The sequence below is a fragment of the Acinonyx jubatus genome, chromosome A1 (genome assembly GCF_027475565.1).
Source record: "Acinonyx jubatus isolate Ajub_Pintada_27869175 chromosome A1, VMU_Ajub_asm_v1.0, whole genome shotgun sequence".
Classification (NCBI taxonomy): domain Eukaryota; kingdom Metazoa; phylum Chordata; class Mammalia; order Carnivora; family Felidae; genus Acinonyx; species Acinonyx jubatus.
In genome coordinates, this window is record NC_069380.1 from 139,756,381 (window position 1) to 139,779,964 (window position 23,584).

Below are 23,584 nucleotides of genomic sequence, written 5' to 3' on the forward strand. Positions count from 1 at the left end.
TATGCTCTCTGGGATACATTAGAAAAATTCTTCAAGAAATAAGGAGGCTTGAAGAAGCATGCTTACTCTATCACTTCTCAGCACCCCAATTCTATTCAAAAGGCAGTAGGAACAAGAGACTTTATTTTTTACTATGAGCTCCATGGCAGTAAATGGGTTAGCTAACCATCACCAGCCAAATAGCCTTCAAACAGCAAGTTTATAATCAATTAATAAATTTACAAAATTCCTCTTGCTACCCCCTCTCTCTGCTATCCCACCACTCTGAAGGAAATGGCAGAAACTCTTCCCAAGAAAATGGGCCCCACTCTGGCTTCCTGAGCCAAAAACACCACAGTTCCTGCCTTAGTGGCTTCCCACAGTAATCATCCTCCAACCTGTCCAAATCAAGTTTTTAGTTTCCAGAATGCTGATAGTTGCTTTCTGTGGTCAGAATTTTTGCTAAGTGTAGGACTATAGATCAGGAGCAGACAGAACTGTGGAATGTAAACGGCTTTCTCTGGCCTCAGACATATGGGGTTACCATGCCCCACTTGGCTATGTTAGACCAAGCACAGTACAAAAACTGACCTAACGTCTTGAAAATGTCTCAGTCTCCACATCGCTTCCAAGAATCGCAGGTCAAGACGTGGGCAGGGGCAGATGTCCCTTAAATAAAAAGTTGTCTTTCTAAAATGTGTATACAAGTCTAGTTTTAAATTTTCTTAAAAAGAAAATAAAAGAAAAAGAGTCATACTCACTCAGTTCTTTGCCAACTGCTGCCACAACACAGTTCTTAGGTATTTCAATCAAAGCACTGATCCCTTCAAAAATATATATGACAAAGGTCAAATTATTTTCTTCAAAGATTATATGAAAAATAAAAACATTTTCAGATTTATGCCAGTTATTTCCCATAAAAGGGTTGTAACAATAAAGCACACACAATATACTACATCGTGGTTCCCTGCTCACCTGCACACGGAAAATGAGTCTGTGATAAGTATTAGAGACCTAAAGAAGATGCAGATTTACTAAAGGTAAGATATGCTCTGTTGACACTTTCACTATTATGGTCAACTTTTTTTAACCAGGAATCCCTAAAGATAATCACCATTTACAAGATGACTAGCTCAAAGAAGATATAAAGAAAATATTTTGTGGATGCTTCTATGGCTTGTGGGTTACATTTTTTTTATAAGAATGGGGATAATAGCTAGTATGTTTATTCTGAAGCCAATTCAGATTATTAGTCAGTGGGAGCTTGTTATCACAATTATGGCTCCTGAAATGTGTTGATATAATAATAATGAGAATGGGGGTTTAATTACTACGGGAAGGATATAAACCAACATTTTCTGGGTATGGGCCCGATAGCATATTTAGCTGACCTTACTGTAGAATATGACATAATATGGTAGCACGAAGACTTCTAAATTCTTAGGATTAAGTTCGAGTCCTAGAATTCTAGAAATAAGAGGATTTAAACCTCTATTATTTACTCTATCAAAGTAACTCTTTTTTCACACATATTTCTTATGTTTGGGGTGGAATGCTTGCTGTGATGATGGGAAAGGATACACATCATATGCATATGGCTAGAGTGAGGGGTAGGAAATTTTTTCTTGGAAGACATATGACTTGGTCATATCGGAATCATGGGTAGGATGCTCAAATTCATAGGAAGGTGAATGTTAGGAATAGGGTTTTGACGGTAAAGTTAACGGTACATAGTTCTGGTATATATGGGTTGTGAAATCCTCCAAAGAATAGGATTGTTGTGAGAATATTTAATATGATAATGTTAGCATATTCCGCTAGGAAAAATAGGGCGAAGGGGTCTGCTGCATATTCAACGTTGAATCCGGAAACAAGATCTGATTCTCCTTCTGTTAGATCGAAAAGATATAAAGATAGAATTCTGAGTATCTTTTTATAGCTGAATCATGAAATGGTTGTAGACAGACCATAATTTTTAAGCCTTGCTAGCCAAAAATCAAGCAAGCCTCATGAAAAGGAGCTTCATGACATAAAGGTCTAACAGCACGGCTAACTCAGTGGCATCTGGTAATGTGGAAAACCCAAATCACAAAAGGCTCACCAATAATAACTGATAGCCTTCTGAAAGGCTTCTAACAGATTTTCTCAAAGATTTCCACTATCTCTTGAGACACTGATAAATAGGACAATACTACGATTACTTAATAGTTCTCAAAGATAACTTGCAAAACGGAGACTACAATAACAGGTAATTTCCATTATCAGACAAAATATTCTTGTTAGTCCTGATTTCATTATTTCATAACATAGTTACTAATAATTCATGGAATAAAATTCACAGGTAACCACAGGCTAGTATTAGAAATAGAAAGGAAAATATACGTGTAAATAAAGAGATATAACTCATGATAACGGGAAACATGAAAATACAATCTAGATACTACCAACATTACTAGTGATCAAACATTGAATTGAAAGGTAAAACTGAAAATCCTAGAAACGTAGTGATTTAGTTTTGTTAAGACATCACATTACTTTTCTGATTTAGTATCTTTGTGGAGATAAGTTAGTTCTAATTGTGAACTGTAAATTCAATTCACAGGGCTCCTGCTACCTTTACAGTATCGATATGCTTAATAATATTCTTTCTAGGATGTCAATGGGTTTATTGATTACTTTTAGAAACAAACATAGTTAACAGTATATCACATAACTTCAAGGTTATTCTTTAAATTTTCTCATTTATACTTAAATAGTTTTACTCTGAATAATTTTTTTATTTTATTGTTTAAGATCCTTGGTATCAGAAGTCAAACTGAATTTATTTTCTTAAAACCAAAAATATTAACCAAATTCTGAACTTTATTAGTAAGTTTGCACAATGCATGGACTTTCTAGTAAAACCAATTGTAAAATGAGGTCATCCTTTGGAATCTATTCAAAATCCAATGGCCCCACAAATAAACTCTATTATAAAGTTGGAAAGGTGTAATTCCATTTATCAATGTGCTCATCTAACTCAGTTTAGGAACGCAGACCAAGAGTATAAATCAAAGATTTTCTTGACCACTTTTGAGAAATTCTGTTATAAGGGGAGGTGAAGACAAAAGGTGGGTGGGGGAGGCTTCTCCCTCCAATTTGGGATAGAAATATTTTTTATACAACCATCAAACTGGAGAAATAAGGTTACATGATATATTCAGAACTGAAAAGAAAAACCCCTATATTAATTAATGGATACAGAGGTATTCATAGGAAGTCTCTTCGAAGATTCATTATGTCTTTTAAAGAATATCAATCATGGTTCATAATTACATTGATTTGATTTCTTACCTGTATCAGAAAGGTGGCTGGTCTTACATAGGAGATCTAATTTTCGGTTCCACACACATAGGTCATTCCCACCAGAGAGCCAAATATCTAGTCTCTGAAGAACAATTAAGCACTGAAAAATTCATTTGAAATATCAGTTTAGAATTTCAAGCATTCATTGGTGGTTTTTAAATATGTCCACAAGTTCTGTGAAACCATTCTCTTTAAAAGGTGGAGTTTAAGTTTCCCACCCTTGAATGTGGACTCTACTAAGTGACTGGCCTCTAATGAAGAGAATATAGCAGAAGAGACGGTGTGTGACTTACAAGACTAAATCATAAATGACAAGGTGGCTTCCTCCTTGCTCTCTCGAATCACTCTAGGGCAAACACACAAGCAGCCACATGGAGAAAGATGCACATGCAAAAAAGTGAGACCCCTGGACAACAGCCAGCACTAACTTACCAATCATATGACTCCCCTAGGAACCTCCAACCCCAGTCAAGCCTTCAGATGACAGCAACCTCATAATACACACTGAGCCAGAACTGCTAAGCTGCTCTTTATTCCTGACTACAAACACGGTAAGATAATATTTATTGCTTTAAGCAACTGAGTTTTGAGGTAATTTGTTACTCGGTAATAGATAACACACAAGGCTTAAACGTCCTTTAAAATAAAACAGAATATATGACCTTAGTTTTTATGTAACTCTCAAATTAATACCTCCTAATTCATTTAGGAAAATGAGTATTTCAAGTCTATAGAAGTCCTTTACCTTTAACAGTACTTTAAAGTCCACACCTTTAATCATACTCCTCCCACTCAAGACTCTGATTGAATAAAAGGACAAGAGTGAGGGAGAAGAATAAACAAGAAAAGGAAAAGATTCTGATAGTCTTGTCCAAGCTAAGTGTTGTCTTAGCTTTTAAAACTACTGGAACAAAAAGGGTTGAAAATAAGGCAGTTTCTATTTTAAGAATCCCTACCCTAACTTCTGAATATTTAATGTATCATTATTTTGCTCCCTTTGATTGCTGAATAATATTCCATTATGTGGATATAGCACATGTGTCCATTCTCAGCTGGTAGACATTTAGGATATCTCCACTTTTGGATTATTATGTACAGTGGTGCCATGAACATTCATCACGTACAAATTTTTGTGTGGACATACATTTTCATTTCTCTTGACAATGAAATAGGAATACCTAGGAGTGAGACTATTGGGCCAAATGATAACTCTTTAAGGCAGCTCTACCATTTTACAATTCCACCAGCAATGTGTGACGGTTCCATTGTCTCCACATCCTTATCAACACGTTACTGCCCTCTAGTGTAAGTGAAATAGTATTATATTACGGTTTTGACTTGCATTTCTCTAATAACTAATGATGTTGAGCTTTTTACATGCTTATTGGTCATCTGTATATTTCTTTGGGTAAATGTCTTTCAAATTGTCTACTTTTAACTGGGTTACTTGTCTTTTTATTGTTGAGGGGTTTAAGTTTATTTATTTTGATTGACCACACATGTGCATGAGTGGGGGGGGGGGGGGGCGGAGAGGGAGAGAGACAATCCCAAGTAGGCTCTATGCTGTCAACACAGAGCCTGATGCGGGGCTTGATCTCATGAACTGTGAGATCATGACCTGTGAGATCATGACCTGAGCCGAGACAGAGTCAGACTCTTTAAACGACTGAGCCACTCCAGTGCCCTTTTACTGCTGTTTTAAGAGTTCTTTATATATTCAGGATACAAGTTCCTTATCAGATATATAATTTACAACTATTGGAGCTAATAAATGTTTGAATTTGGTTATGAATTTAAGATTTAGTATATAGATCATGTCACTTGTGGATACAGTTTTATTTCTTCCTTTCCAATATGGATACCCATTATTTCTTTTTTATTGCCTATAACACTGAATACCATCCTTGTTTTATTCCTGATCTCAGGAGGAAAAGTATTCAGTCAGTCTTTCACCATTAATATGATGTTAGCTCCAGGGTTTTCATAAATTCCCTTTATTAGACTGAGGAAGTTCTCTATTTATTTTGTTGACTACTTTTACCATGAGAGGGTGCTATCAAATGCTTTCTGTGCATCGATTTAGATGATCGTATGTTTTTTGTCCTTTACTCTTACTGTAGTATGTTATAGTTACTGATTTTTCCGATGTTAAAATGGGATAAGTCTTATCTGGTCATAGTGCAGAATGTTTTTATATGTTGCTGATTTGGATTGCTAGTATTTTGTTAAGGATAATATACTTCTTCTGCTACTTAATATCTTATCAGAATTTTCCAAACTTCTTATGAATTCTCTAAATACCACTTTTAGCATATGTCTCTACCATAATTTAACTATTTTCCTGTAAGATATTTAGGATACTGCCAATCATACATTTATGAAATATATTTGCAAGATACATTTCTGTTCATAAATCTCTGCCCAAGTTTTTTTTTTTTTTTTTCCTTTAAAGAGTTTTCTGTAAGTAGAGTCTCTGGGTCAATTCATGTAATCATTTAAAATTTTCATTAATAATGCCAAACTGTCTGCTAGGAATATCATCAATTTAATAAAAATGCTAATTTCACCACTTCCTCGCTAATACAAACCCTTATAAAAACTACTAGCTCAAAAAAATAAATAATAGCATTTCTTATATTTATTAGGGATCTGAATTTCTTTGATAAATTATCTATTAAAGAATTGAACCACTGAAATGAAGTGAGTGAAATGATACTTTTAAACAATCTCTTATGAGAAACATGATCACAGCAGGAGTATATACAACTATCTAGCTGACTAACATTATAGTAAAACCTCTTTAAAAAATAAGATACTTTTTCATGATCAGTTCCTATAAACAGTTCATGAAACAGTTCACCCAAAGAATTTGTCCACAATATACCAAAATTTTCTCCAGTTTTCCTGTTCCCTATTCTTTCAATTCATGTATTTTCACTTGAAACCTAATAGCCTCAACTAGCAAAAATATTTGTAACGTATTTTAAAGAAGCATCTTTTCAGATCACATAAAACAGAAATTTTCATCAAATCAATATTTTAATAACTCCCTCAAAGACAATCCATTGTTAAATTGGATACAAGCATTTCTGGACACTTTCTTCCCCCAGAAACTCTACTAAATTGATAATGAAGAATAGCATAGTAGCATGAGATGGCTACCAGAGATGCTGCCTTTTAGGAAAAAAATCAAATACTTTGAACACTGAGACACAATTCTTTTTACATTACAAAAAAAAAGTGTAAGCTCAAATAAAGAGACAAGGTATCTTTAAAACAAATAAGGTGAGACACCTGGGTGGCTCACTTGGTTAAGCATCCAACTTTTGATTTCAGCTCCGGTCCTGGTCTCATGGGTTAATGAGTTCAAGCCCCATATCAGGCTCTGCACTGACAGTGTGGAACCTGCTTGGGATTCTCTCTCCCCAACTCTCTCTGCCCCTCCCTGCTCTCTCTTTCAAAATAAATAAATAAAAACTTTTAAAAAATAAAACAAGGAAACATCTCATTTTAGCAGACCCTTTCCACCACATTTGCTGACATTATTGAAAAACAGACACACTTTCTAAGAAGACCTAAGAATTTCTTCTGTAGGAATCCAAGTAACCAAGTCTTCTCCAAATTTGTTTCTCCAACATGTGGCAGAGTTCCTATCATGTAATAAGCTCCAATTATTATTTGTTTGTAAAATCAGTGAACCTAATAGTAACAGCCAATTAGCCATATGACAGTTCTTTGGAATTAAGTAATTGATAATGTCTTATTTTCAGGACCTTATAAAAGGCAGAGAATGAAGGACAAATAAATCCATGTTTTTAGTTCAAAGTGTAAAGAAAACAGACTACCTACTTCTATAGTCATTCTACAACTAGTATGTCTTCCTAGAATTACCTACAAAAACATACTAGGTACTAACCTTTTCCTTATCTTGGTATATATTCACCCCTTGATCTAGTTCCAAATTCAAACATTCCAACATTTTATATGCTCCCTCAAAATCTAGTCTTCCAAGAATCAAATGACTATAAGTATGTATAGAAGAAATAATTCTTAAAACCTACAAAAGTAACTTCATCTACTTATTGAAGATTTTTGCTGAGAAAAAAAGACAATTACCAAAAAATATCAGCATAAGATTTTACCTTTACAGTAGACTGGAAGCATGATACTTTCTGAACTTGTCTGCCAGTATCACAATCCCATACCTAAACTTATGTTAAGAAATAATTTCTAAGTAAAACATTAAAATCTAAATTAAAAGTTTTCTAATAATTAAATCACGAATGTTACACTCTTAGTTAAAAAAATCTTTAAATAAAGTATATTTACCATCTATACTGTTACTAAAATTAATTCATATAATGAATTATCAACTCAGCATATCAAGCTTATAATCTAAAATATGTTTGAGGTAAATTTTACTACCAAACTATCAGAAATGTCAAGGAATGAATGATCTGAATACTCAATATTTATAGGCATTAAATATTCCAAGTGTTTTCTCCAAAATAGTCCACCATGATTTAATAAACACTCAACATTAAGTATTTACACTAAAAACAACCAGTTCCATTAATTCTTACTGAAAGCTCCTTCAACATGCATGGCACGTTTACTATTATACTATAATTGACAAAAGCCAGTAACAGTGTATTACTTGTACACATTCTTAAAATAATTAGAGGACCTTCTATGAGTGTCCAAGGTTAGTTTGACTTAAGGAGTATAACCATTTTCAAATTTTTTATCCCACTTCCTATGGTAACATATACATTCTACACCATGTCTGAGCACACGTTTACATATAGACATTCATGTATACACACACACAGACACACACACACACACATATACATACACACATATGTGTACGGACAGACTGTTAAGACTATTACCTGACAAAAATTAAAAATTTACCTTCAGCATTTAATTAATGAAGTTTGTTAACAGTGGAGACTCAAGCAGCCTGGAACTGGATTTTTAACAAGAAAACTCATTATGTGAAGCAAATGACTCTATACCATTATTTACAAGTAAAGTTCATGCTGATACTGTCTCAGCTACTCATTCCTGTACTATACTAATTCAGTAAGTGCCTCTAAATATTATTATAGTACCTTAGGGATGGTCTAATAAAAACAAGTATTTTAGGGGTGCCTGGGCAGCTCAGTTGGTTAAGCCTCCGACTTCAGCTTAGGTCATGATTTACGGTCTGTGAGTTCAAGGCCCGCACTGGGCTCTGTGCTGACAGCTCAGAGCCTGGAGCCTGCTTCAGATTCTGTGTCTCCCTCTCTCTCTGCCCCCTCCCCCACTCATGCTCTGTCTCTCTCTCTCTCAAAAATAAACAAACATGAAAAAAAATTTTTAAACAAAGTATTTTAAATTCTATTTTTGGAGATTATACTGATACTAAAAGCAAAAGCTTTAGTGCCTAAACTAATATTTGCCTCAATTGAACAGTATTAATAAAGTTACACTGACCTAAACATACATAGTAATACTGTTTATGCAATATTGTCATCACCACAGAATATAGTTTACCACATGTAAATCGTACCTGGAAGTTTTTTCACCTACTGACAATGTGTCTAGAAATCACTTGAGTGAATGAGCTCATTTACAGTGTGTCAAAAAGTTTGTCCTGGTTGTATAGAAGCCCAGGAAACATCTACTCCTTTGGACTTACTCCAAAACTTACTTCACTAATGCTTGAAACTATTTAAAACAGAACTCTCAGATAAGCACAGATGATTTAAAGCAAATCTTTGATACCTTTTTAAAAAAATAAGTAAAGATTAGTTTCCATAAGTAACTGGCCATTAAGGCTTTCTTAAATCTAATTCCTCATACAAATATTAAAGGTTGAATTTTAAGGAATGTTTAAGGAAAATCTTTTATAAAGGCAGTATTATACAATGGTTGAGAGTTCTGACTCTGCAGTCAGACTGCTTGCTTGCTGCCCTATAACAGCTGTGTGACCTAGGGGCAAGTTACTTAATTACCCTCTCTGTGCCTCTTTTCTTATCTGTAAATGAGAAAATACTTACTGTAAGAATTAAATGGGCTAATGTATGTAATAGGTAATATATGTAAAAATATGTGTAATATATGTTAAACAGAACAATGCCTAGCACACATAAGCACTCTATAAAACATTACTGCTGTTATACCTTAAATTTTTACCTAAAAGTATGGAGGGAAGATAATTTACTCTTTTAAAACTGTTTTTAAACACTAAACATTAATATTAACCACTGAGGAGATGGCAATTCACTTTTCTGCCAGACTCAGATGCTCAAAGAGTTCTTACGGGTTGGGGCCATTACATTTCTTTTGCTGTACAATGTGGTATAGAGGAAAATGTGAATTACTCCCCAGTCCAACTCATCTTTGTTTCTCTAAATTGAAAAGCAAATGGAGATAAGTACTTTTAAGCCTAAATTCTCCCAATTTCTCCATTTTATATAACTTGATATAATAGTAACTCTGGAAAGAACTTCAGTCATGCGGTTTCCATCAATAATAAGCCTTTAACCTATATCCAGTCTAATACTTTCAGTTGCCTAATACTTTTAAGAAGTGTACTATGAAGGCTAAAGCAAAATCATTTTTTGCTCAAATTAATGTACAGACAAGCCCCAAAAGGCTAAAACTAATAATGTATGTACTGGTCTGTTGGGTCACTATAGGTATTTTACTCTCTTCCAGATTTAAGGATACAATAACTGTTCTATCAGCAGAGGCTGTCAAGATCAGTTGATTCTTTTCTTCACAAACTTCCAAGGGAGGAAATGTAATAATGGCTGTAATCTTCTGAGTGTGCCCATTAAGTTCCAGAAGTTTTTCTCCTGTCTGAAATACCAATAAAAATTTTAATAGGCTCATATTATATTCATAACTTAAATAATCTTAAATGACAATGTTAAGAAAAATCGCCATATACAAAATACATAATTCCATTTTTAATTACTTAGATGTTATACTTTAACCTTAAGCAATCAAATAGAATCTAAACAGGTACTGGAAGAGTAGCCATAAATAATCTTAATTATTTGCTAATAGAAAATATTAAATTCTAGCATATTTTATATGAAAACTTAAAAGAATATTTTCCTATATGGTTTTTTAGACCTGTGTAAATCAAGTATAAAAATATCAGTAAATGATCAGTAGGAAAAAATAGGGAGTCTGCATTATCCTTAAGTATTTGTTATCTAAGTCTCCACAGTTTAAATGTTGAAGGAAATAAAAGCATGACAACACAATATATACACTATATACATCCAATAATATATCAACTGTTCATAAAGTCAGTCTCTACTCCATCTCTAACACCAACAGCTATTCTTACCCATCCAATGTCTTCATCTATCAGTATCTCACTGATTTTTCCCAAGTAGTAAACATATAAAAATCCTAAGTAAATATAACAAACTGCCAATCGTTCCAAGGTTGCAGTGTTTCATGAATGTGGTGAACATAATGGTAAATAATTGCTTTAATCATGGGCAAAACCACTGAAAAATAAGGATCTGACAGAGTCAGACCAGATGCCAATCCAAATTAACAGTGAGAAGATAAATGCTTCAAAAGGGAATAATTTGAGCATCAAAGGATCAGGAAGAGAGGTCCTGGAAAAATGTGATGAAGCTTAAATATTTTTCACAACAAAAATTAGTCTTTTATTATATTACTATTAAAGTCAAACATGAGAATATTATACAATTTTGAAATAAAAATTCTATCTCTCACAAAAATCAACACTTGATTCATTTTCAGAATCAGTGCATAGTTGTTAAGTTTTGTTGAATAAGATTAAAACTTTTGTTTTTGTAATTTGGCATTTGTTTCTCAGGAAAAAAATCTTAATTCGAAACCTTTCTCTATTATGAAATATTGATCCCCATTTTAAATGGACGCATCCTAAGTAGCCTTTTTAAACTATCAATTAGTCGCATTATACTGCTATGCAGGTACATACCTAGATAGTGTTTATGAATGCATTCTCAACTATATAGTCAAATCTTTAAGTTTTGTTTTTTTGTTTTGTTTTTTTACATTAAAGAGAGAGAGAAGGAGGGAGGGAGGGAGGGAGGGAGGGGCAGAGAAAGACGGAGAGACAGAATCTCAAAGAGGCTCCACACTGTCAGCACAGAGCCCAACACGGGGCTCCATCTCACCAACCATGAGATCATGACCTGAGCCGAAATCAAGAGTCAGACGCTTAACTGACTGAGCCACCCAGGTACCCCTACAGTCATGTCTTTATTACACAATCCACATAGAATTTTTAATACACACCTGGGCATTCCACACAACTACAATTCCATCATCACCAGCAGATGCAAACCTGGGTAGAGAAAAAAAGTGAAAAAAAAATCTCTGGTGACATTTATTTGCTAAAATAACTTACAAATATCACAATTTATTAATGGTATTTTAACTTACTAATATTAATTCAGGTTAGGTTAAACTAATTCAACAAATACTTAAGGAATATCTTCTGGATTTTAGGCCAGGTACAAAGATAAATAAAACTGAAGATGCAAAGATAAATAAAACCATTCAGAGTTACAATGAATCAGCAGCTAGAACTGTAAGAATAAGGGAGGCCTATAACTAATCTTTCAAGTCCTTCCTGGCTTGAATTATGATTAAACCCTGACTTAAGTGATAGGAAACTAAGCTGAGGAAGAGCTTCACTTGATGGGAAGTGATATTCCAAGAATGGAACGAAGGAATCACTTTCTCAGGTAAGTTCATTATTTCTATTATTTTCTCTGCAAAGATGTTTTAATTAGTTTCCTATTTAAAGCAAAGATCTCTCCTTTTTTTCTCTTGGCTCTTGGTCTTTCCATGTAAATACCATTTTTTTTTAGTTTGGAAGCTTTGAGGTTTTTTGAAGGTTTTTGTTTTTTAGTGAAAATGCTTGAAATGCAAAGAAGTAAAGGAAAGTTTGCTTGCTGGCATGAAAAAAAGAGCTATGATGAACCCGGTTATAGCTTCTTTCTCCTCTTTACTTCCCATTCACTATATATAAAGAAACAATTATCTATACTTTGTAGAGTAGAAGTTATCCATGATAAAAACACTGTCAAGAAAAGTAATTTGTTATACAGGATTACTCATCATAGTGACTGCATTATAATAAAATCAAGAAAGCACTGTTCTCAAGCAATGTCCCAACACAATGGTTTACAGCAATCACACTGTAAGCATGTCAAGTAATTTGTTATTAATAATGTAAGTTTGTAAACGATTCTTTAATAAATCAAAATTGATCCAAAGTTGTTCCCATAATATCATTTTCATTCACTTGAATTCAAGGTTTGCTTTCTGAATACGAGAGAGAGAAGTGGTATTATAGAAAGCCAGCTAAAAACTGTGTATAACTGGCCCCTTATAGTTAACAACCATTAATAAATGATAATCCATTAGCAACTATGGCATTTAGAAAACATGTTCTTCCGTGCAAAACTGTTAGTGTGTTTCATAAAATCTGGGTATGCCTTGAACGTCTTCATTGAAGTAAACATTGTTAGGCACAGATGTCTATTGTTGGTGACCTGACACACTACGACACAAAAATTATTCTGTTCCTGAGATTATCTGTTCCAATGAATTTTACCACTATATGAGATCCATAAAATTTCACTACTTCAGTCATATAACAATTTCCTTAACATTCCAAACTGAGCTTCAAGTTCGAATTTCTCATACTCACTTTCAAAGTCCCATAAGTAACTGCTATCTTCACTGGCTCTGACAATTCCCACACTCAGCACTCATTTCAAAATCCTTCAATTACATCTCCTACTACAGGAGCTAAGAGATTATTCAGGAGATGGGAAATTGGTCAAATACATTCTTACCAAAGTCTATTAATAATTTTTTTAATATAGAACTACGTTATCTTTTTAACAGAAAGGACCTTCAAAACTTCCTAGGTAACTAGTGAGAAATCACCTGCAGAGTTATTTTTAAATCCATGCCTAACATTTATTCTTATTTCAAAATGAAATATATAAAAGATCTGGAGATTTAAAAGAAAACAAAACAATCATTTTTAAATTAAAAATACAATTTCTTATTTAATAACATACATTTTTCTGAATCAGAATAGTAAACAATGCCTGAGTACCAAAAATAGTTGCTGGACGTCAATCTTTAATAGCTTATGTTTCTAGGCCTATTGATTTCTTTTTATTTGTATAGTGATGGTGGGGAGGCAGGACTCAAGGTCTTAAGTTTTCTTTGGTATAAAACATCAATTTCTATTGATTCTTGAAACTCTTATAATTGCTTTTCTCCTTTCTAGAAGACTGCAGGTTTAAAATACATACTTTTTCTAACCCTGATTTTTAACTTCTCATTATTGTTTTATCGTGTCTGAATCTCATGAGTTCACAATGAGAGATGATTGAACGGTTGAGAGTTTAGAAATGATAGAGCATTTCACCTCAAACTTTAATTCAATCAGTAGTGAACAAAAGTTAAATCTAAACAATGCTCAATAGTAATGCATGAAATCACAGCCAATTTTTTATTGCTCAGAGGTCAATTACCTAGTTGGTGGATTATTCAGGCTTTTTTTTTTTTTATTCTTTATTTTTCTAATAAATAAGTATTTATTATTACCTCCTCTAAAGAGAAAACATGAAGCTTAAAAATACACATCAATATCACTTTGCTACATATTAGTATCTCCCATAAAATAACAAAGGGTTGGGAGATCATTCACAAATTATAATTAGCCATGCTATTAGGATGGATAATTGAAAACTAGCTACACTTCATCAGTTTATCTTAAAGTAAATCAGTTTATCCTAATCAGTCAAGTACATACTTCAGCCATCTGCAAATCAAAAATGAAAATTCAACCCAAGAATTCCTAATAGTAAGATACATTATATAATTGGTAAACAGAAATAATCAACTATAAAAAAGGACTAATTAAAATGCCAATAAGGTTTAAATGATTCAATAGAAGGAAGAATTATAGCTATATTGCATTAAAATTATAATAATAATTTTTAAAACATTCTAAATTAGTAGAATCCAAAGATTCACATCTGAAGATAAGGTTTTAAGAGAAATGCTTCTTTACTGATGCACAAAATGTATTTAGTGAGATTCATGCTAGGTGACGAAAATATCAAGATGAATTACATGTGGTTCTTGTTTCAAGATCTTAAAATTCAGCGATTGTTTAGAAATGTGCTGTATTTCATCAAATCTAAGATATCAATTATAAGACATTCTATTATTTTATGGATTATTAAGATAAAAATACTGCCAATTATAACTGAAAGTCACCATCAGATATATACTGTTTCCAAATTTCAGAGAGGTTAAAATAGGAAAAAATAATCTTCTTAGAATCAATATAATAATTGCCATATTTATTAATGTTTATAATGTGGCACTTTCTAGTCCAACAAAACTCTGATTATTTCCAGCAGGTTTAAAGCACTAAAGAAATGTTTTTTCAATGAATGAGCAAACATTTAAGTGTTGCAAGGGCTCTGTAAAATAATCATTCAGTTTATTAACGTAACCTCATTTTTTTCTTTTATCATTGTTAATATATCTACTGTCACAACAAAAAGTAAAATTAAAAAATTTTTAAATCCACCATCCCACTCCACACATGGAATTCCTTTTATTTTTTTCAAGTTCCTGTCCCATATTTATGTATAATCTTCAACATGAAACCACATCTTAAAAAAAACTCAGACTATACAATTAAATGACTAAGCAAAAAACTATATGCATGAAAAGAAGTTTAACAAGGTGAAGCATGATTTAAAGACCTATAAAAAAACTTTTAGAATGTCCCATCTTTTCCTCCTCTAATCATGAGAACTAAATTTACCATAAGAGTTGATGATTCACTCATTCATTCAAGAAATATTTATTAAACACTATATATTAAGCATTAAATATAATTATATTTGATAATACATATTTGATATTGAAAATAAAGATTAAAAGGATAGTTCTTACCCTTGAAGAACTCAGTCTACATTACTAAGTAATGCTACAGGGTCCACATCATGAATCCATTGAGAATTCTCATTTATACTCAATTTAATTTATAGAAATCATTCCTTTTAAAGGAAGGTGTTTAACCTTCCCTTTGAACATCTTAGAGAAAGTGCTCTCATTCTTGCCAACTGTGAACTGAAATGTACAGCAAAGCTTCACAAAGATTTGTATAAAATATTTTCACAAGAATTCCTATGTCTATTACCCAAGTGCTTATTTAATAGTTCTTATTCATTTGAATATATTTCAATTAAGTCAAAGGTGGCTACAGATACCAATATAACCTTAGAGGATATAATGAAAAGTACAGTCCATAAACCTGCACATAAACTTTCCTGTATTCAATATCTACATAATCATAAAGCACTTGAAAAATAAAAACAGAACATTATTATGGCAATACAGAAAATACCTATAGTTAACTAACTTCCCACATAATCCACAAATATAATACATGATGCAACTAAAGTAGTATACATTTTTTATAATAAAATAGAGTTGAAAAATGGTACTACAATACCAAAACCAAACACAATTGAAAATATACAAAAATTTCATTTAAAATAGATTTTTACTGGGGGTGCCTGGGTGGCTCGGTCGGTTGAGTGACCAACTTCGGCTCAGGTCATGATCTCACGGTTTGTAAGTTCGAGGCCCACACTGGGCTCTATGCTAACAGCTCTGAGCCTGGAGCCTGCTTCGGATTCTCTGTCTCCCTCTCTCTCTGCCCTTCCCCACCTCATGCTCTGTCTCTGTCTCAGAAATAAACACACATACATACATACATACATACATATACATACATAAATAAAATAGATTTTTACTGGGGCTCCTGGGTGGCTCAGTCATTTAAGCGTCTGACTCTGGGTTTTGGCTCAGCTCCTGATCTCATTGTTTGTGAGAGTTCGAGTCCCTCGGGCTCTGCGCTGACAGTGAATCTGCTTCAGATTCTGTTACTCCCCCTCTGCCCCTCCTCTGGTTGTGCTCTCTCTCAAAAAAAATAAACTTAAAAAAATAAAAACCGAAATAGATTTTTATTTATCTTTTTGCTAGAACTACTTGAAGAAAATCAAAGAAGTATGTAGAGACCTGTAGAGAAATAAAAGGGAACTTGAAAGCATTTTCATGACCCAGAGACACTGATGTCATTGATCCTTTCATTAGATTTACTTGAACATGATTTTTTTTTTCCTTAAGAAAAATGCATACATCAGGGCACCTGGGTGGCTCAGTTGGTTAAGTGTCCAACTTTGGCTCAGCTCATGGTCTCACAGTTCGTGGGTTAGAGTCCCGTGTCAGGCTCTGTGCTGACAGCTCAAAGCCTGGAGCCTGCTCAGGATTCTGTGTCTCCTGCTCTCTCTGCCTCTCCCTCGCTTGCACTCTGCCTCTTTCTCCAAAATAAACATTAAAAAAAATGCATACAACTACATAACTCTAATATGTCAATGTCTGAAGTCCCTCTTTAGTTCACATACATTGAAAGTATTGGAAGATTCCATAGTTTTCATGGTCATTAGGAAAGGTAAACCCTTTGTAAATTCTCCCCTCCACCAAATCACAAACAAGAAGCTAACCTACGCATCAAAGTTTTCAAGTACTAGAAAACCAAAACTCCCTGTGATTTCTATTAAAGGGAATCTCTAGGGGTACCTGGTTGGCTCAGTTGGTTAAACGTCTGACTTCGGCTCAGGTCATGATTTCACAATTGGCGGGCCCGAGCCCTGTGTTGGGCTCTGTGCTGATAGCTCAGAACCTGGAGCCTGCTTTAGATTCTGTCTCCCTCTCTCTCTGCCCCTCCTCCCTCATGCTGTGTCTGTCTCAAAAATAAATAAAAGTGTTAAGAAAAATTTTTTTAATAAAGGGAAGCTCTATTCACCTGAGCTCAAGTTTCTGTGAAAGAATTTCTAACTACTAAAGAAACATCTTGGCCTCTGTGCCCCACCAGTTAAATTAGCGTGTGAGAATGAACTGAGCATGCTCAGTTCAAATCCTTCAGGGCTTTCTCTGAGGATATGTTTATACAGAGAGGGAACATTCTGGTTTGCTCTTGTTTTTGAGGTAAGCTTACATCTGAGTGGGAAGCCTGCAGATGTCCAGGTGTACCAGTGATTTGAGTGATATGTCTACCAACCTCAGGATGAAGTATGAGAAATCCCACAGCAGTTGTATATCAAAGCCAACATCCTTTAATCCAGCTTTTTGCCAGTTATTACTTAATATGTTCAGGTCCATCTATGTGATTCCTGCATCCAATATCTAAGAAAAAGTTTTCTTGTTTTTTCATCTTTAAGTTTTATTTATTTTGAGAGAGATAGAGGAAGAAATATGAAAGTGAGGAGGGGAGGGGCAGAGAGAGAAGGAGAGAGAGAATCCCAAGCAGTCTCCACGCTCAGCACAGAGCTGATGCAGGGCTAGATCACACGACTGTGAGATCATGACCTGATCTGTAATCAAAAGTTAGATGCTTAACCAACTGAACCACTCAGGTGCCCCTTTAAGAAAAAGTTTTATACTCAAACAAAAATACCTTTCCTCTATATCAAATATATCAAATGTAGATATATTTCCTCTATATCAAATATATATCATTTTTCAATTTTTCATTATGGATAATTTAAATGTATATAAAATTGCAAACAGTATGACAAAAATCATCATCATCAGTTACTCATCATCAGTTACTCATCATCTCTCTTCAATTATCAACTCATGACCAATATTGTTTCATCCGTACCACACCCAATCCCCCCTCTGCAGATTATTTTGAAGCAAATCCAATTAGCTGTATTTCATCAGTAAATATTTCAGTGTGACTCTTTTAGGAATCCTTTACATCAAAGTTACCATTTAATTTCTTAATGTCACCACATACTCAGTGATCATACTTCCCAATCTCATGATTTTTTAAAATTTTATTAGGAGGATCTAAATAAAGTTCATAATTGGAGTAATTGATATAGCTTTAAAGTCTTTTGTTCTATTTATTCTTCATATTTTTCTCCTTGCAGTTTGTATACTCCAACAGGAAATGTAATTTCTCATGGTCTTTTCTTTGTGTGCATGTAAGGTTAACAGCCATCGGTAAACTCTCTAAATTTATTAGAAGTTGCAAAATTACAATATTCCAATTCCACAATTTTTCCTAGCCTGAATTCTTCTATAAAAAGAAATTTCCTCCCATCAATTATTATTGATCCCAGATACAGTCTGTATAGGAAAGGCAATACAGATCTTGCAGATACCCCTTCAGGAGAAGCTGCCCAGCTCTCAGAAAGGTGATTACCAGCCTCCACCTGTTGACTTCAGGGTCCATTTCAGTTTTGAAGCCAAAGTCATACTACCTCAGTTGGCTTCCAGGTAATGGAACTTAAGCAAGGTGGTGGAAGCCAGAAGCATGTTCCTGGATGACCCTCAGCTAATGACTAAGCAAGGCAGGGTTAAAAGTCCCAGTTACTTCTATCCAACATAGAATTCCCCTAAAGGGCATTCTTTCCTCCAGAGCTCCCCATGGGGCCTACAGAGACTTTGTCAGATCTAGACCATAGTCTGAGACAGCTCCCCTTGTTCAATCCTGCTTCTTTCTCTGTCCCTTCACTGGTGTTTCTAATAAACCATTTGCATATTTAATTCCATTTTGTTATCTGCTTTGCAGGGAACTCAGGGATTAAGAGGGTCTAAATCACCTTGACTATTGATTTCTATTCTCTGAATATAAGGAAGATATTCTTAGCTTAAGAATATTTTCTTAAAGATATAGCATACTGTTAGTGAATTATCAAACTGTACTGAGTTGACTTAGTTTCTTGTAAATGTACAGCTTCACCAGCTATCCTAAGGGCACATTTTGTTCTCCAGTCTGGCATTTCATGGGTCACCTGATTCTTTTCCAGTCATGATCACCATCCTACATAACCTTGTCTGTTTCCTGGAGGAGCAAGGAATGGTCAAATGAGCAACAGAAAAAACTATTCTTAAAACGTGTTATGAACTCAGTTTAGTTTAATGTGTCAAATGCTAGAGTATTACATGCAATTTTAGCACAGTCCATTATTTGGAAGACTCTTGCTGAGGCTTAGCCTTCTTTAGTGATCTCCCAATCAATATGACCCTCACTTCATGTTCAAAAAACAGTAAAGAAGAAAAGAAAAGGCAGCTGTCTGTTAGGTTATACAGGATTTATTTGGTATCTTCAAAAACCAATCTGTGAAAATTTTCCACTCACTGATTTTAGCTGAGCCACCAAGAAAACAAGAAAATCCTTCTGCAAAATTCTCAATAAAATGATATTATCTAAAGACCTGAAGCGTGAAACCTGGATTACAACAGCTGACCAAAAAACCAGAATGTAAGGTCCATAAAAATTAAATAAAAAACATAAAATATAATATGTATTTATTTTAAAACTGAAAAGGTATTTCTGTAATTTGACAACGCAAAAATAATATACATCTGGAATAGTAAAGATAATTCTATATTATCTAAACTACAAAATTGAGAATGAAAATGCTGTGCTCTTAATTCCATTTAAATAAATACTTATACAGTTTGTATATTTCTTATATCTTTCTTACCAGTAGTGACCATTTAGTTTTTTTCTTTCAGTGCAGAATTCAGTTTTTTAAAGCAAAACACAGATTGAAAGTTCTATAGGTCTGTGACTGACAGAAAAACTTCCTAACTAGATGTAAATTTTGGCATAGTAATAACTTGAATACAAATAATTAAATGTGACTCATGTAGTAATATCTTCACTTTATTGCAAAAGCCAAAATGTAAGTTTTGCATCCATTTTTAGACATTTAGATTCACTGCGGTGGGCAGCAAACATGGCCACAAGTTATTCTCCCTTTGTCTAGCACCATTTACAATGGACTTAGTTGCTTCTCCCCTCAAAAGGTAGAGTTTATTTACCAACATAGTGAATTTGGCCAGCTCCTGACTTGCTTTGGCAAACAATACAGCAGCAAACACCACAAAGACCTGAGAAGAGCTTACAACAGGGCTTTCCCCTTCGTTCTTATGAGAACTCCATGATCACTACGTGCACAAGCACTTGAGCAATCTTATGAAGAGTGATCCCAGTCATCCCAGCTGAGTCCAATGTGAATCACCCAGCCCAGCCCATTTACCTGTTGACCAGAGATGCACAGGTTAGGTTTACTATCTAACCAAGACCAGCTGATCTTGGCACAGATGGAAAACACCCACCCAGCTGAATCTAGCCCAATAATTGGTGAGCTAAGTAAACAGCAGGTTGTATTAAACCACTAAGTTTGGGGTGGTATTTAAAAGAGCAATATATAACTTGATACACTTATCTATAACTTTCTACTGTTAACAGAACATTTACTACATCATTAAACAACTTATTTATACAGGAACATCACTGTGGGGAAAATGTAATCAGATATTAGCATTTTCACAATGATCATTATTCTAGGTGATGGCCTTTTCTGCAGATTCTTACTCTATGTAATAAAAGCCAAGAGGACATTTCAGAGGACAGGTAGTAACGAACATGGAATCTTAACAGTTAATCTATATAAAAATTTAAATATCACATCCTGAAAGTACACTGTATATTTTTATTTAATTTTCTTACACAACATGATCTGAGGATTCCTTAAGACCCAAATATTAGTGATTATAGTCTAAGAAACCACAGTAAAACTTTGGTTTGTGACCATAATTGTTCCAGGAACATGCTTATAATCCAAAGCACTTGTATATTAAAGCAAATTTCAAGAACCATTGGCTCACTTGTGATCATGCAATGTTTGGAGTCACACACTACTCATACTGCAAGACACTGCTCATTTATCAAGTTAAAATTTATTAGAAATATTTGCTCATCTTGTGGCACATTTGCAGAACAAGTTACTCACAATCCAAGGTTTTACTGTATTTGGGTTTTTTTAAAACCTGCTTAGCAACTTACTATGGTAAAACATGTAAGGAACTTTAGCTGTCCAGGGGCAGAGTGGCTCAGTGGCTCAGTAGGTTAAGCATCTGACTCTTGGCTTCGGCTCAGGTCAGAATCTCATGGTTCTCGAGTTAAAGCCCGGAATCAGGCTCTGCACTGACAGTGTGGAGCCTGCTTGGGATTCTTTCTCTGTCCTTTCCCTGCTCCTGCTCTCTTTCTCTCTCTCAAAATAAATAAGTAAACTTTAAAAAAAAAAAAAAACTTTAGCGGTCCAAACATCCCATGTTTCCAGCGATGCTTAGCTTCAAAAATCTGACTGGCTGGCTGACTAAAAAATCAGAGTGTCTCTTAGAACATATGAGCAATGAATACTACCAAAGGGCTGAAGATTCTTATATTATGGTTTACATGTTATGATTTGTCTGGGTCATATCACAACAAAACAGTGTTGGAAGGCTAGTAATATATATGAGGTCAATCTTTTCAAGCAAAAGTTGAGGAACATAGTGTTGTACAATAATGTGTCAGGATTTTGTCCCTGGTTTCTAGAAGGCAGCTGGGCTCCTCAGAACTCACCTGTGCTTATGCTAATGAGATGATGTAGGGTGGGATCCCTACACAATTAAGGATAGTGGCTGGCCATGTGGGAAATATGAACCATGTAATTAAAGGTTTGGTGCTGTGAGCCCTGGGATATCAGCCTGACCCTCCAACCTGAGGCTTAAGTATGGGCAAAGGGCAGGGAGAGAAGGGCTGGAAATTGAGTTCAATCAGGTGGCAAATGACTCAATCATTCCTATGTAATGAACCCCAATAAAACTCTGGATAATAAAAACTCTGGATACTCAGAACTTAAGTGAGCTTCCTTGTTGGTAATACATACTGATGTGCTGAAGTGTGAGTGGCCTGGGACCCCTAGAGATTACAACTGGCGACTGATGTGCAGAGAGTGCTGTGCAGGACTGTGTCCCTAACCTGTAAAATTTAATCTAACTCCAGGTAGTGTCATACTTGCACGGCACATGGGAAAAGCAATACCAAAGACATTAAAGAAAAAAAAAAAGAGAGAAGACAAGGCTAATAGACATGAGAAGTGATGGTCAGAATTAGGAATAATCACAACAGCAGTCACCCATGGAGTCAAAAATGGAAAAAAAAAAAGTATCAAAGGTAAAAGAGAAGATTAGAGATGATAGCAGAAAAATTGATAGGAACAACAGACGGGGGTTAGGGAGTTAGGATGGCATGAAACATGCACACTTAATATTGTCTGTAGGGTCATATTCATTCATTTAACAACTATTAATCACCTGCTATATGTAAGGCACTGTCTCAGGTACCAAGGATACTGTGGTGAATAAGAAAAACATGCCTCCCATGAAGTTTAGATTCTAGTGAAGACAAATATTAAGTAGTTACACAATTACTTAGTTACCTCTAAATTACTAATTAGTTACCTCTAATTGTTATTATGCTACATATTACAAAGGATAACCTTTAGCTGACTAAGGGCTTAATAAACAGATACATACATCAGAAATGAGCTAAATCTACAATCCTAAGACCTACATACTTCATCTCTATTTGCAGTTAAACACAGTATTATCTCAGTTGACAAGAAAGTAAATAATGAACATTTTCAAAGGATTTCCTCATTAACATAAGATTCAGATTAAATATTTACTTTCTACTAAAAATAGCACATTCCTGGTAGGTACTTGATAGTTAAACATTTCCCATATTTGTTTCTCAAATTTAGGTTCACCTTAACAAAACTCGCGTAAAATTTGTTTACAAGCAAATTTTAAAGTCATACACTTCTTCTAAACTAACAAAAAATTTTCCTGAGCAATAAAAAACAAAAGAAACTTCAAATAAAAATAACCATCAAATCACCAAATATGACATGCTGACTTCTGGGCAAAAAATGACTTCAGACGCATATTTCATTAAGATGCAGATGTCAATTTTGAGTAAATAGTTGAAATTTTTAGATCAGATGATCAGATTTGAAATTTTTAGAAAAGATGTATTAATTATGAAGCTGTTTTCAAATATACAATTCCCTAAAAGCTCTTTCCAAACAGTAGGCAACTGGACAACTAGAGCTTCTTACCTGTATTCATCTAACTGTACCAGAAACCGTACAATATCATGATGAGCTTTCAGTACAAGCAGTTCAGTGTAGGGATTCTGGGTTTGTTCTTCACCTATTGTCTGTAAGGGAGATTTCTTGTATTGGATAAAAAGAAAACAAAAACAAGAGAGAAAGAGAAATTAAATTATTTA

At 34.2% G+C, this 23,584-nt stretch overlaps 1 protein-coding gene across 6 annotated transcripts in view; it reads right to left on the minus strand.

Annotated features, from left to right (window-relative positions):
- WDR41 (WD repeat domain 41) overlaps positions 1 to 23,584 on the minus strand; it is a 188,348-nt gene that overhangs the window by 21,680 nt on the left and 143,084 nt on the right. For 5 of the 6 annotated variants that reach the window (XM_053224226.1, XM_053224224.1, XM_053224234.1 and 2 more), the window contains 6 exons: positions 23,412 to 23,527; positions 11,626 to 11,674; positions 10,045 to 10,176; positions 7,467 to 7,529; positions 3,313 to 3,424; positions 741 to 803 (listed from right to left, as the gene is read on the minus strand). In XM_053224226.1, the coding sequence (XP_053080201.1) occupies positions 741 to 803; positions 3,313 to 3,424; positions 7,467 to 7,529; positions 10,045 to 10,176; positions 11,626 to 11,674; positions 23,412 to 23,527 (535 nt within the window). The remainder of the gene's footprint in view (positions 1 to 740; positions 804 to 3,312; positions 3,425 to 7,466; positions 7,530 to 10,044; positions 10,177 to 11,625; positions 11,675 to 23,411; positions 23,528 to 23,584) is intronic. The other variant, XM_053224232.1, reaches the window with a different exon arrangement.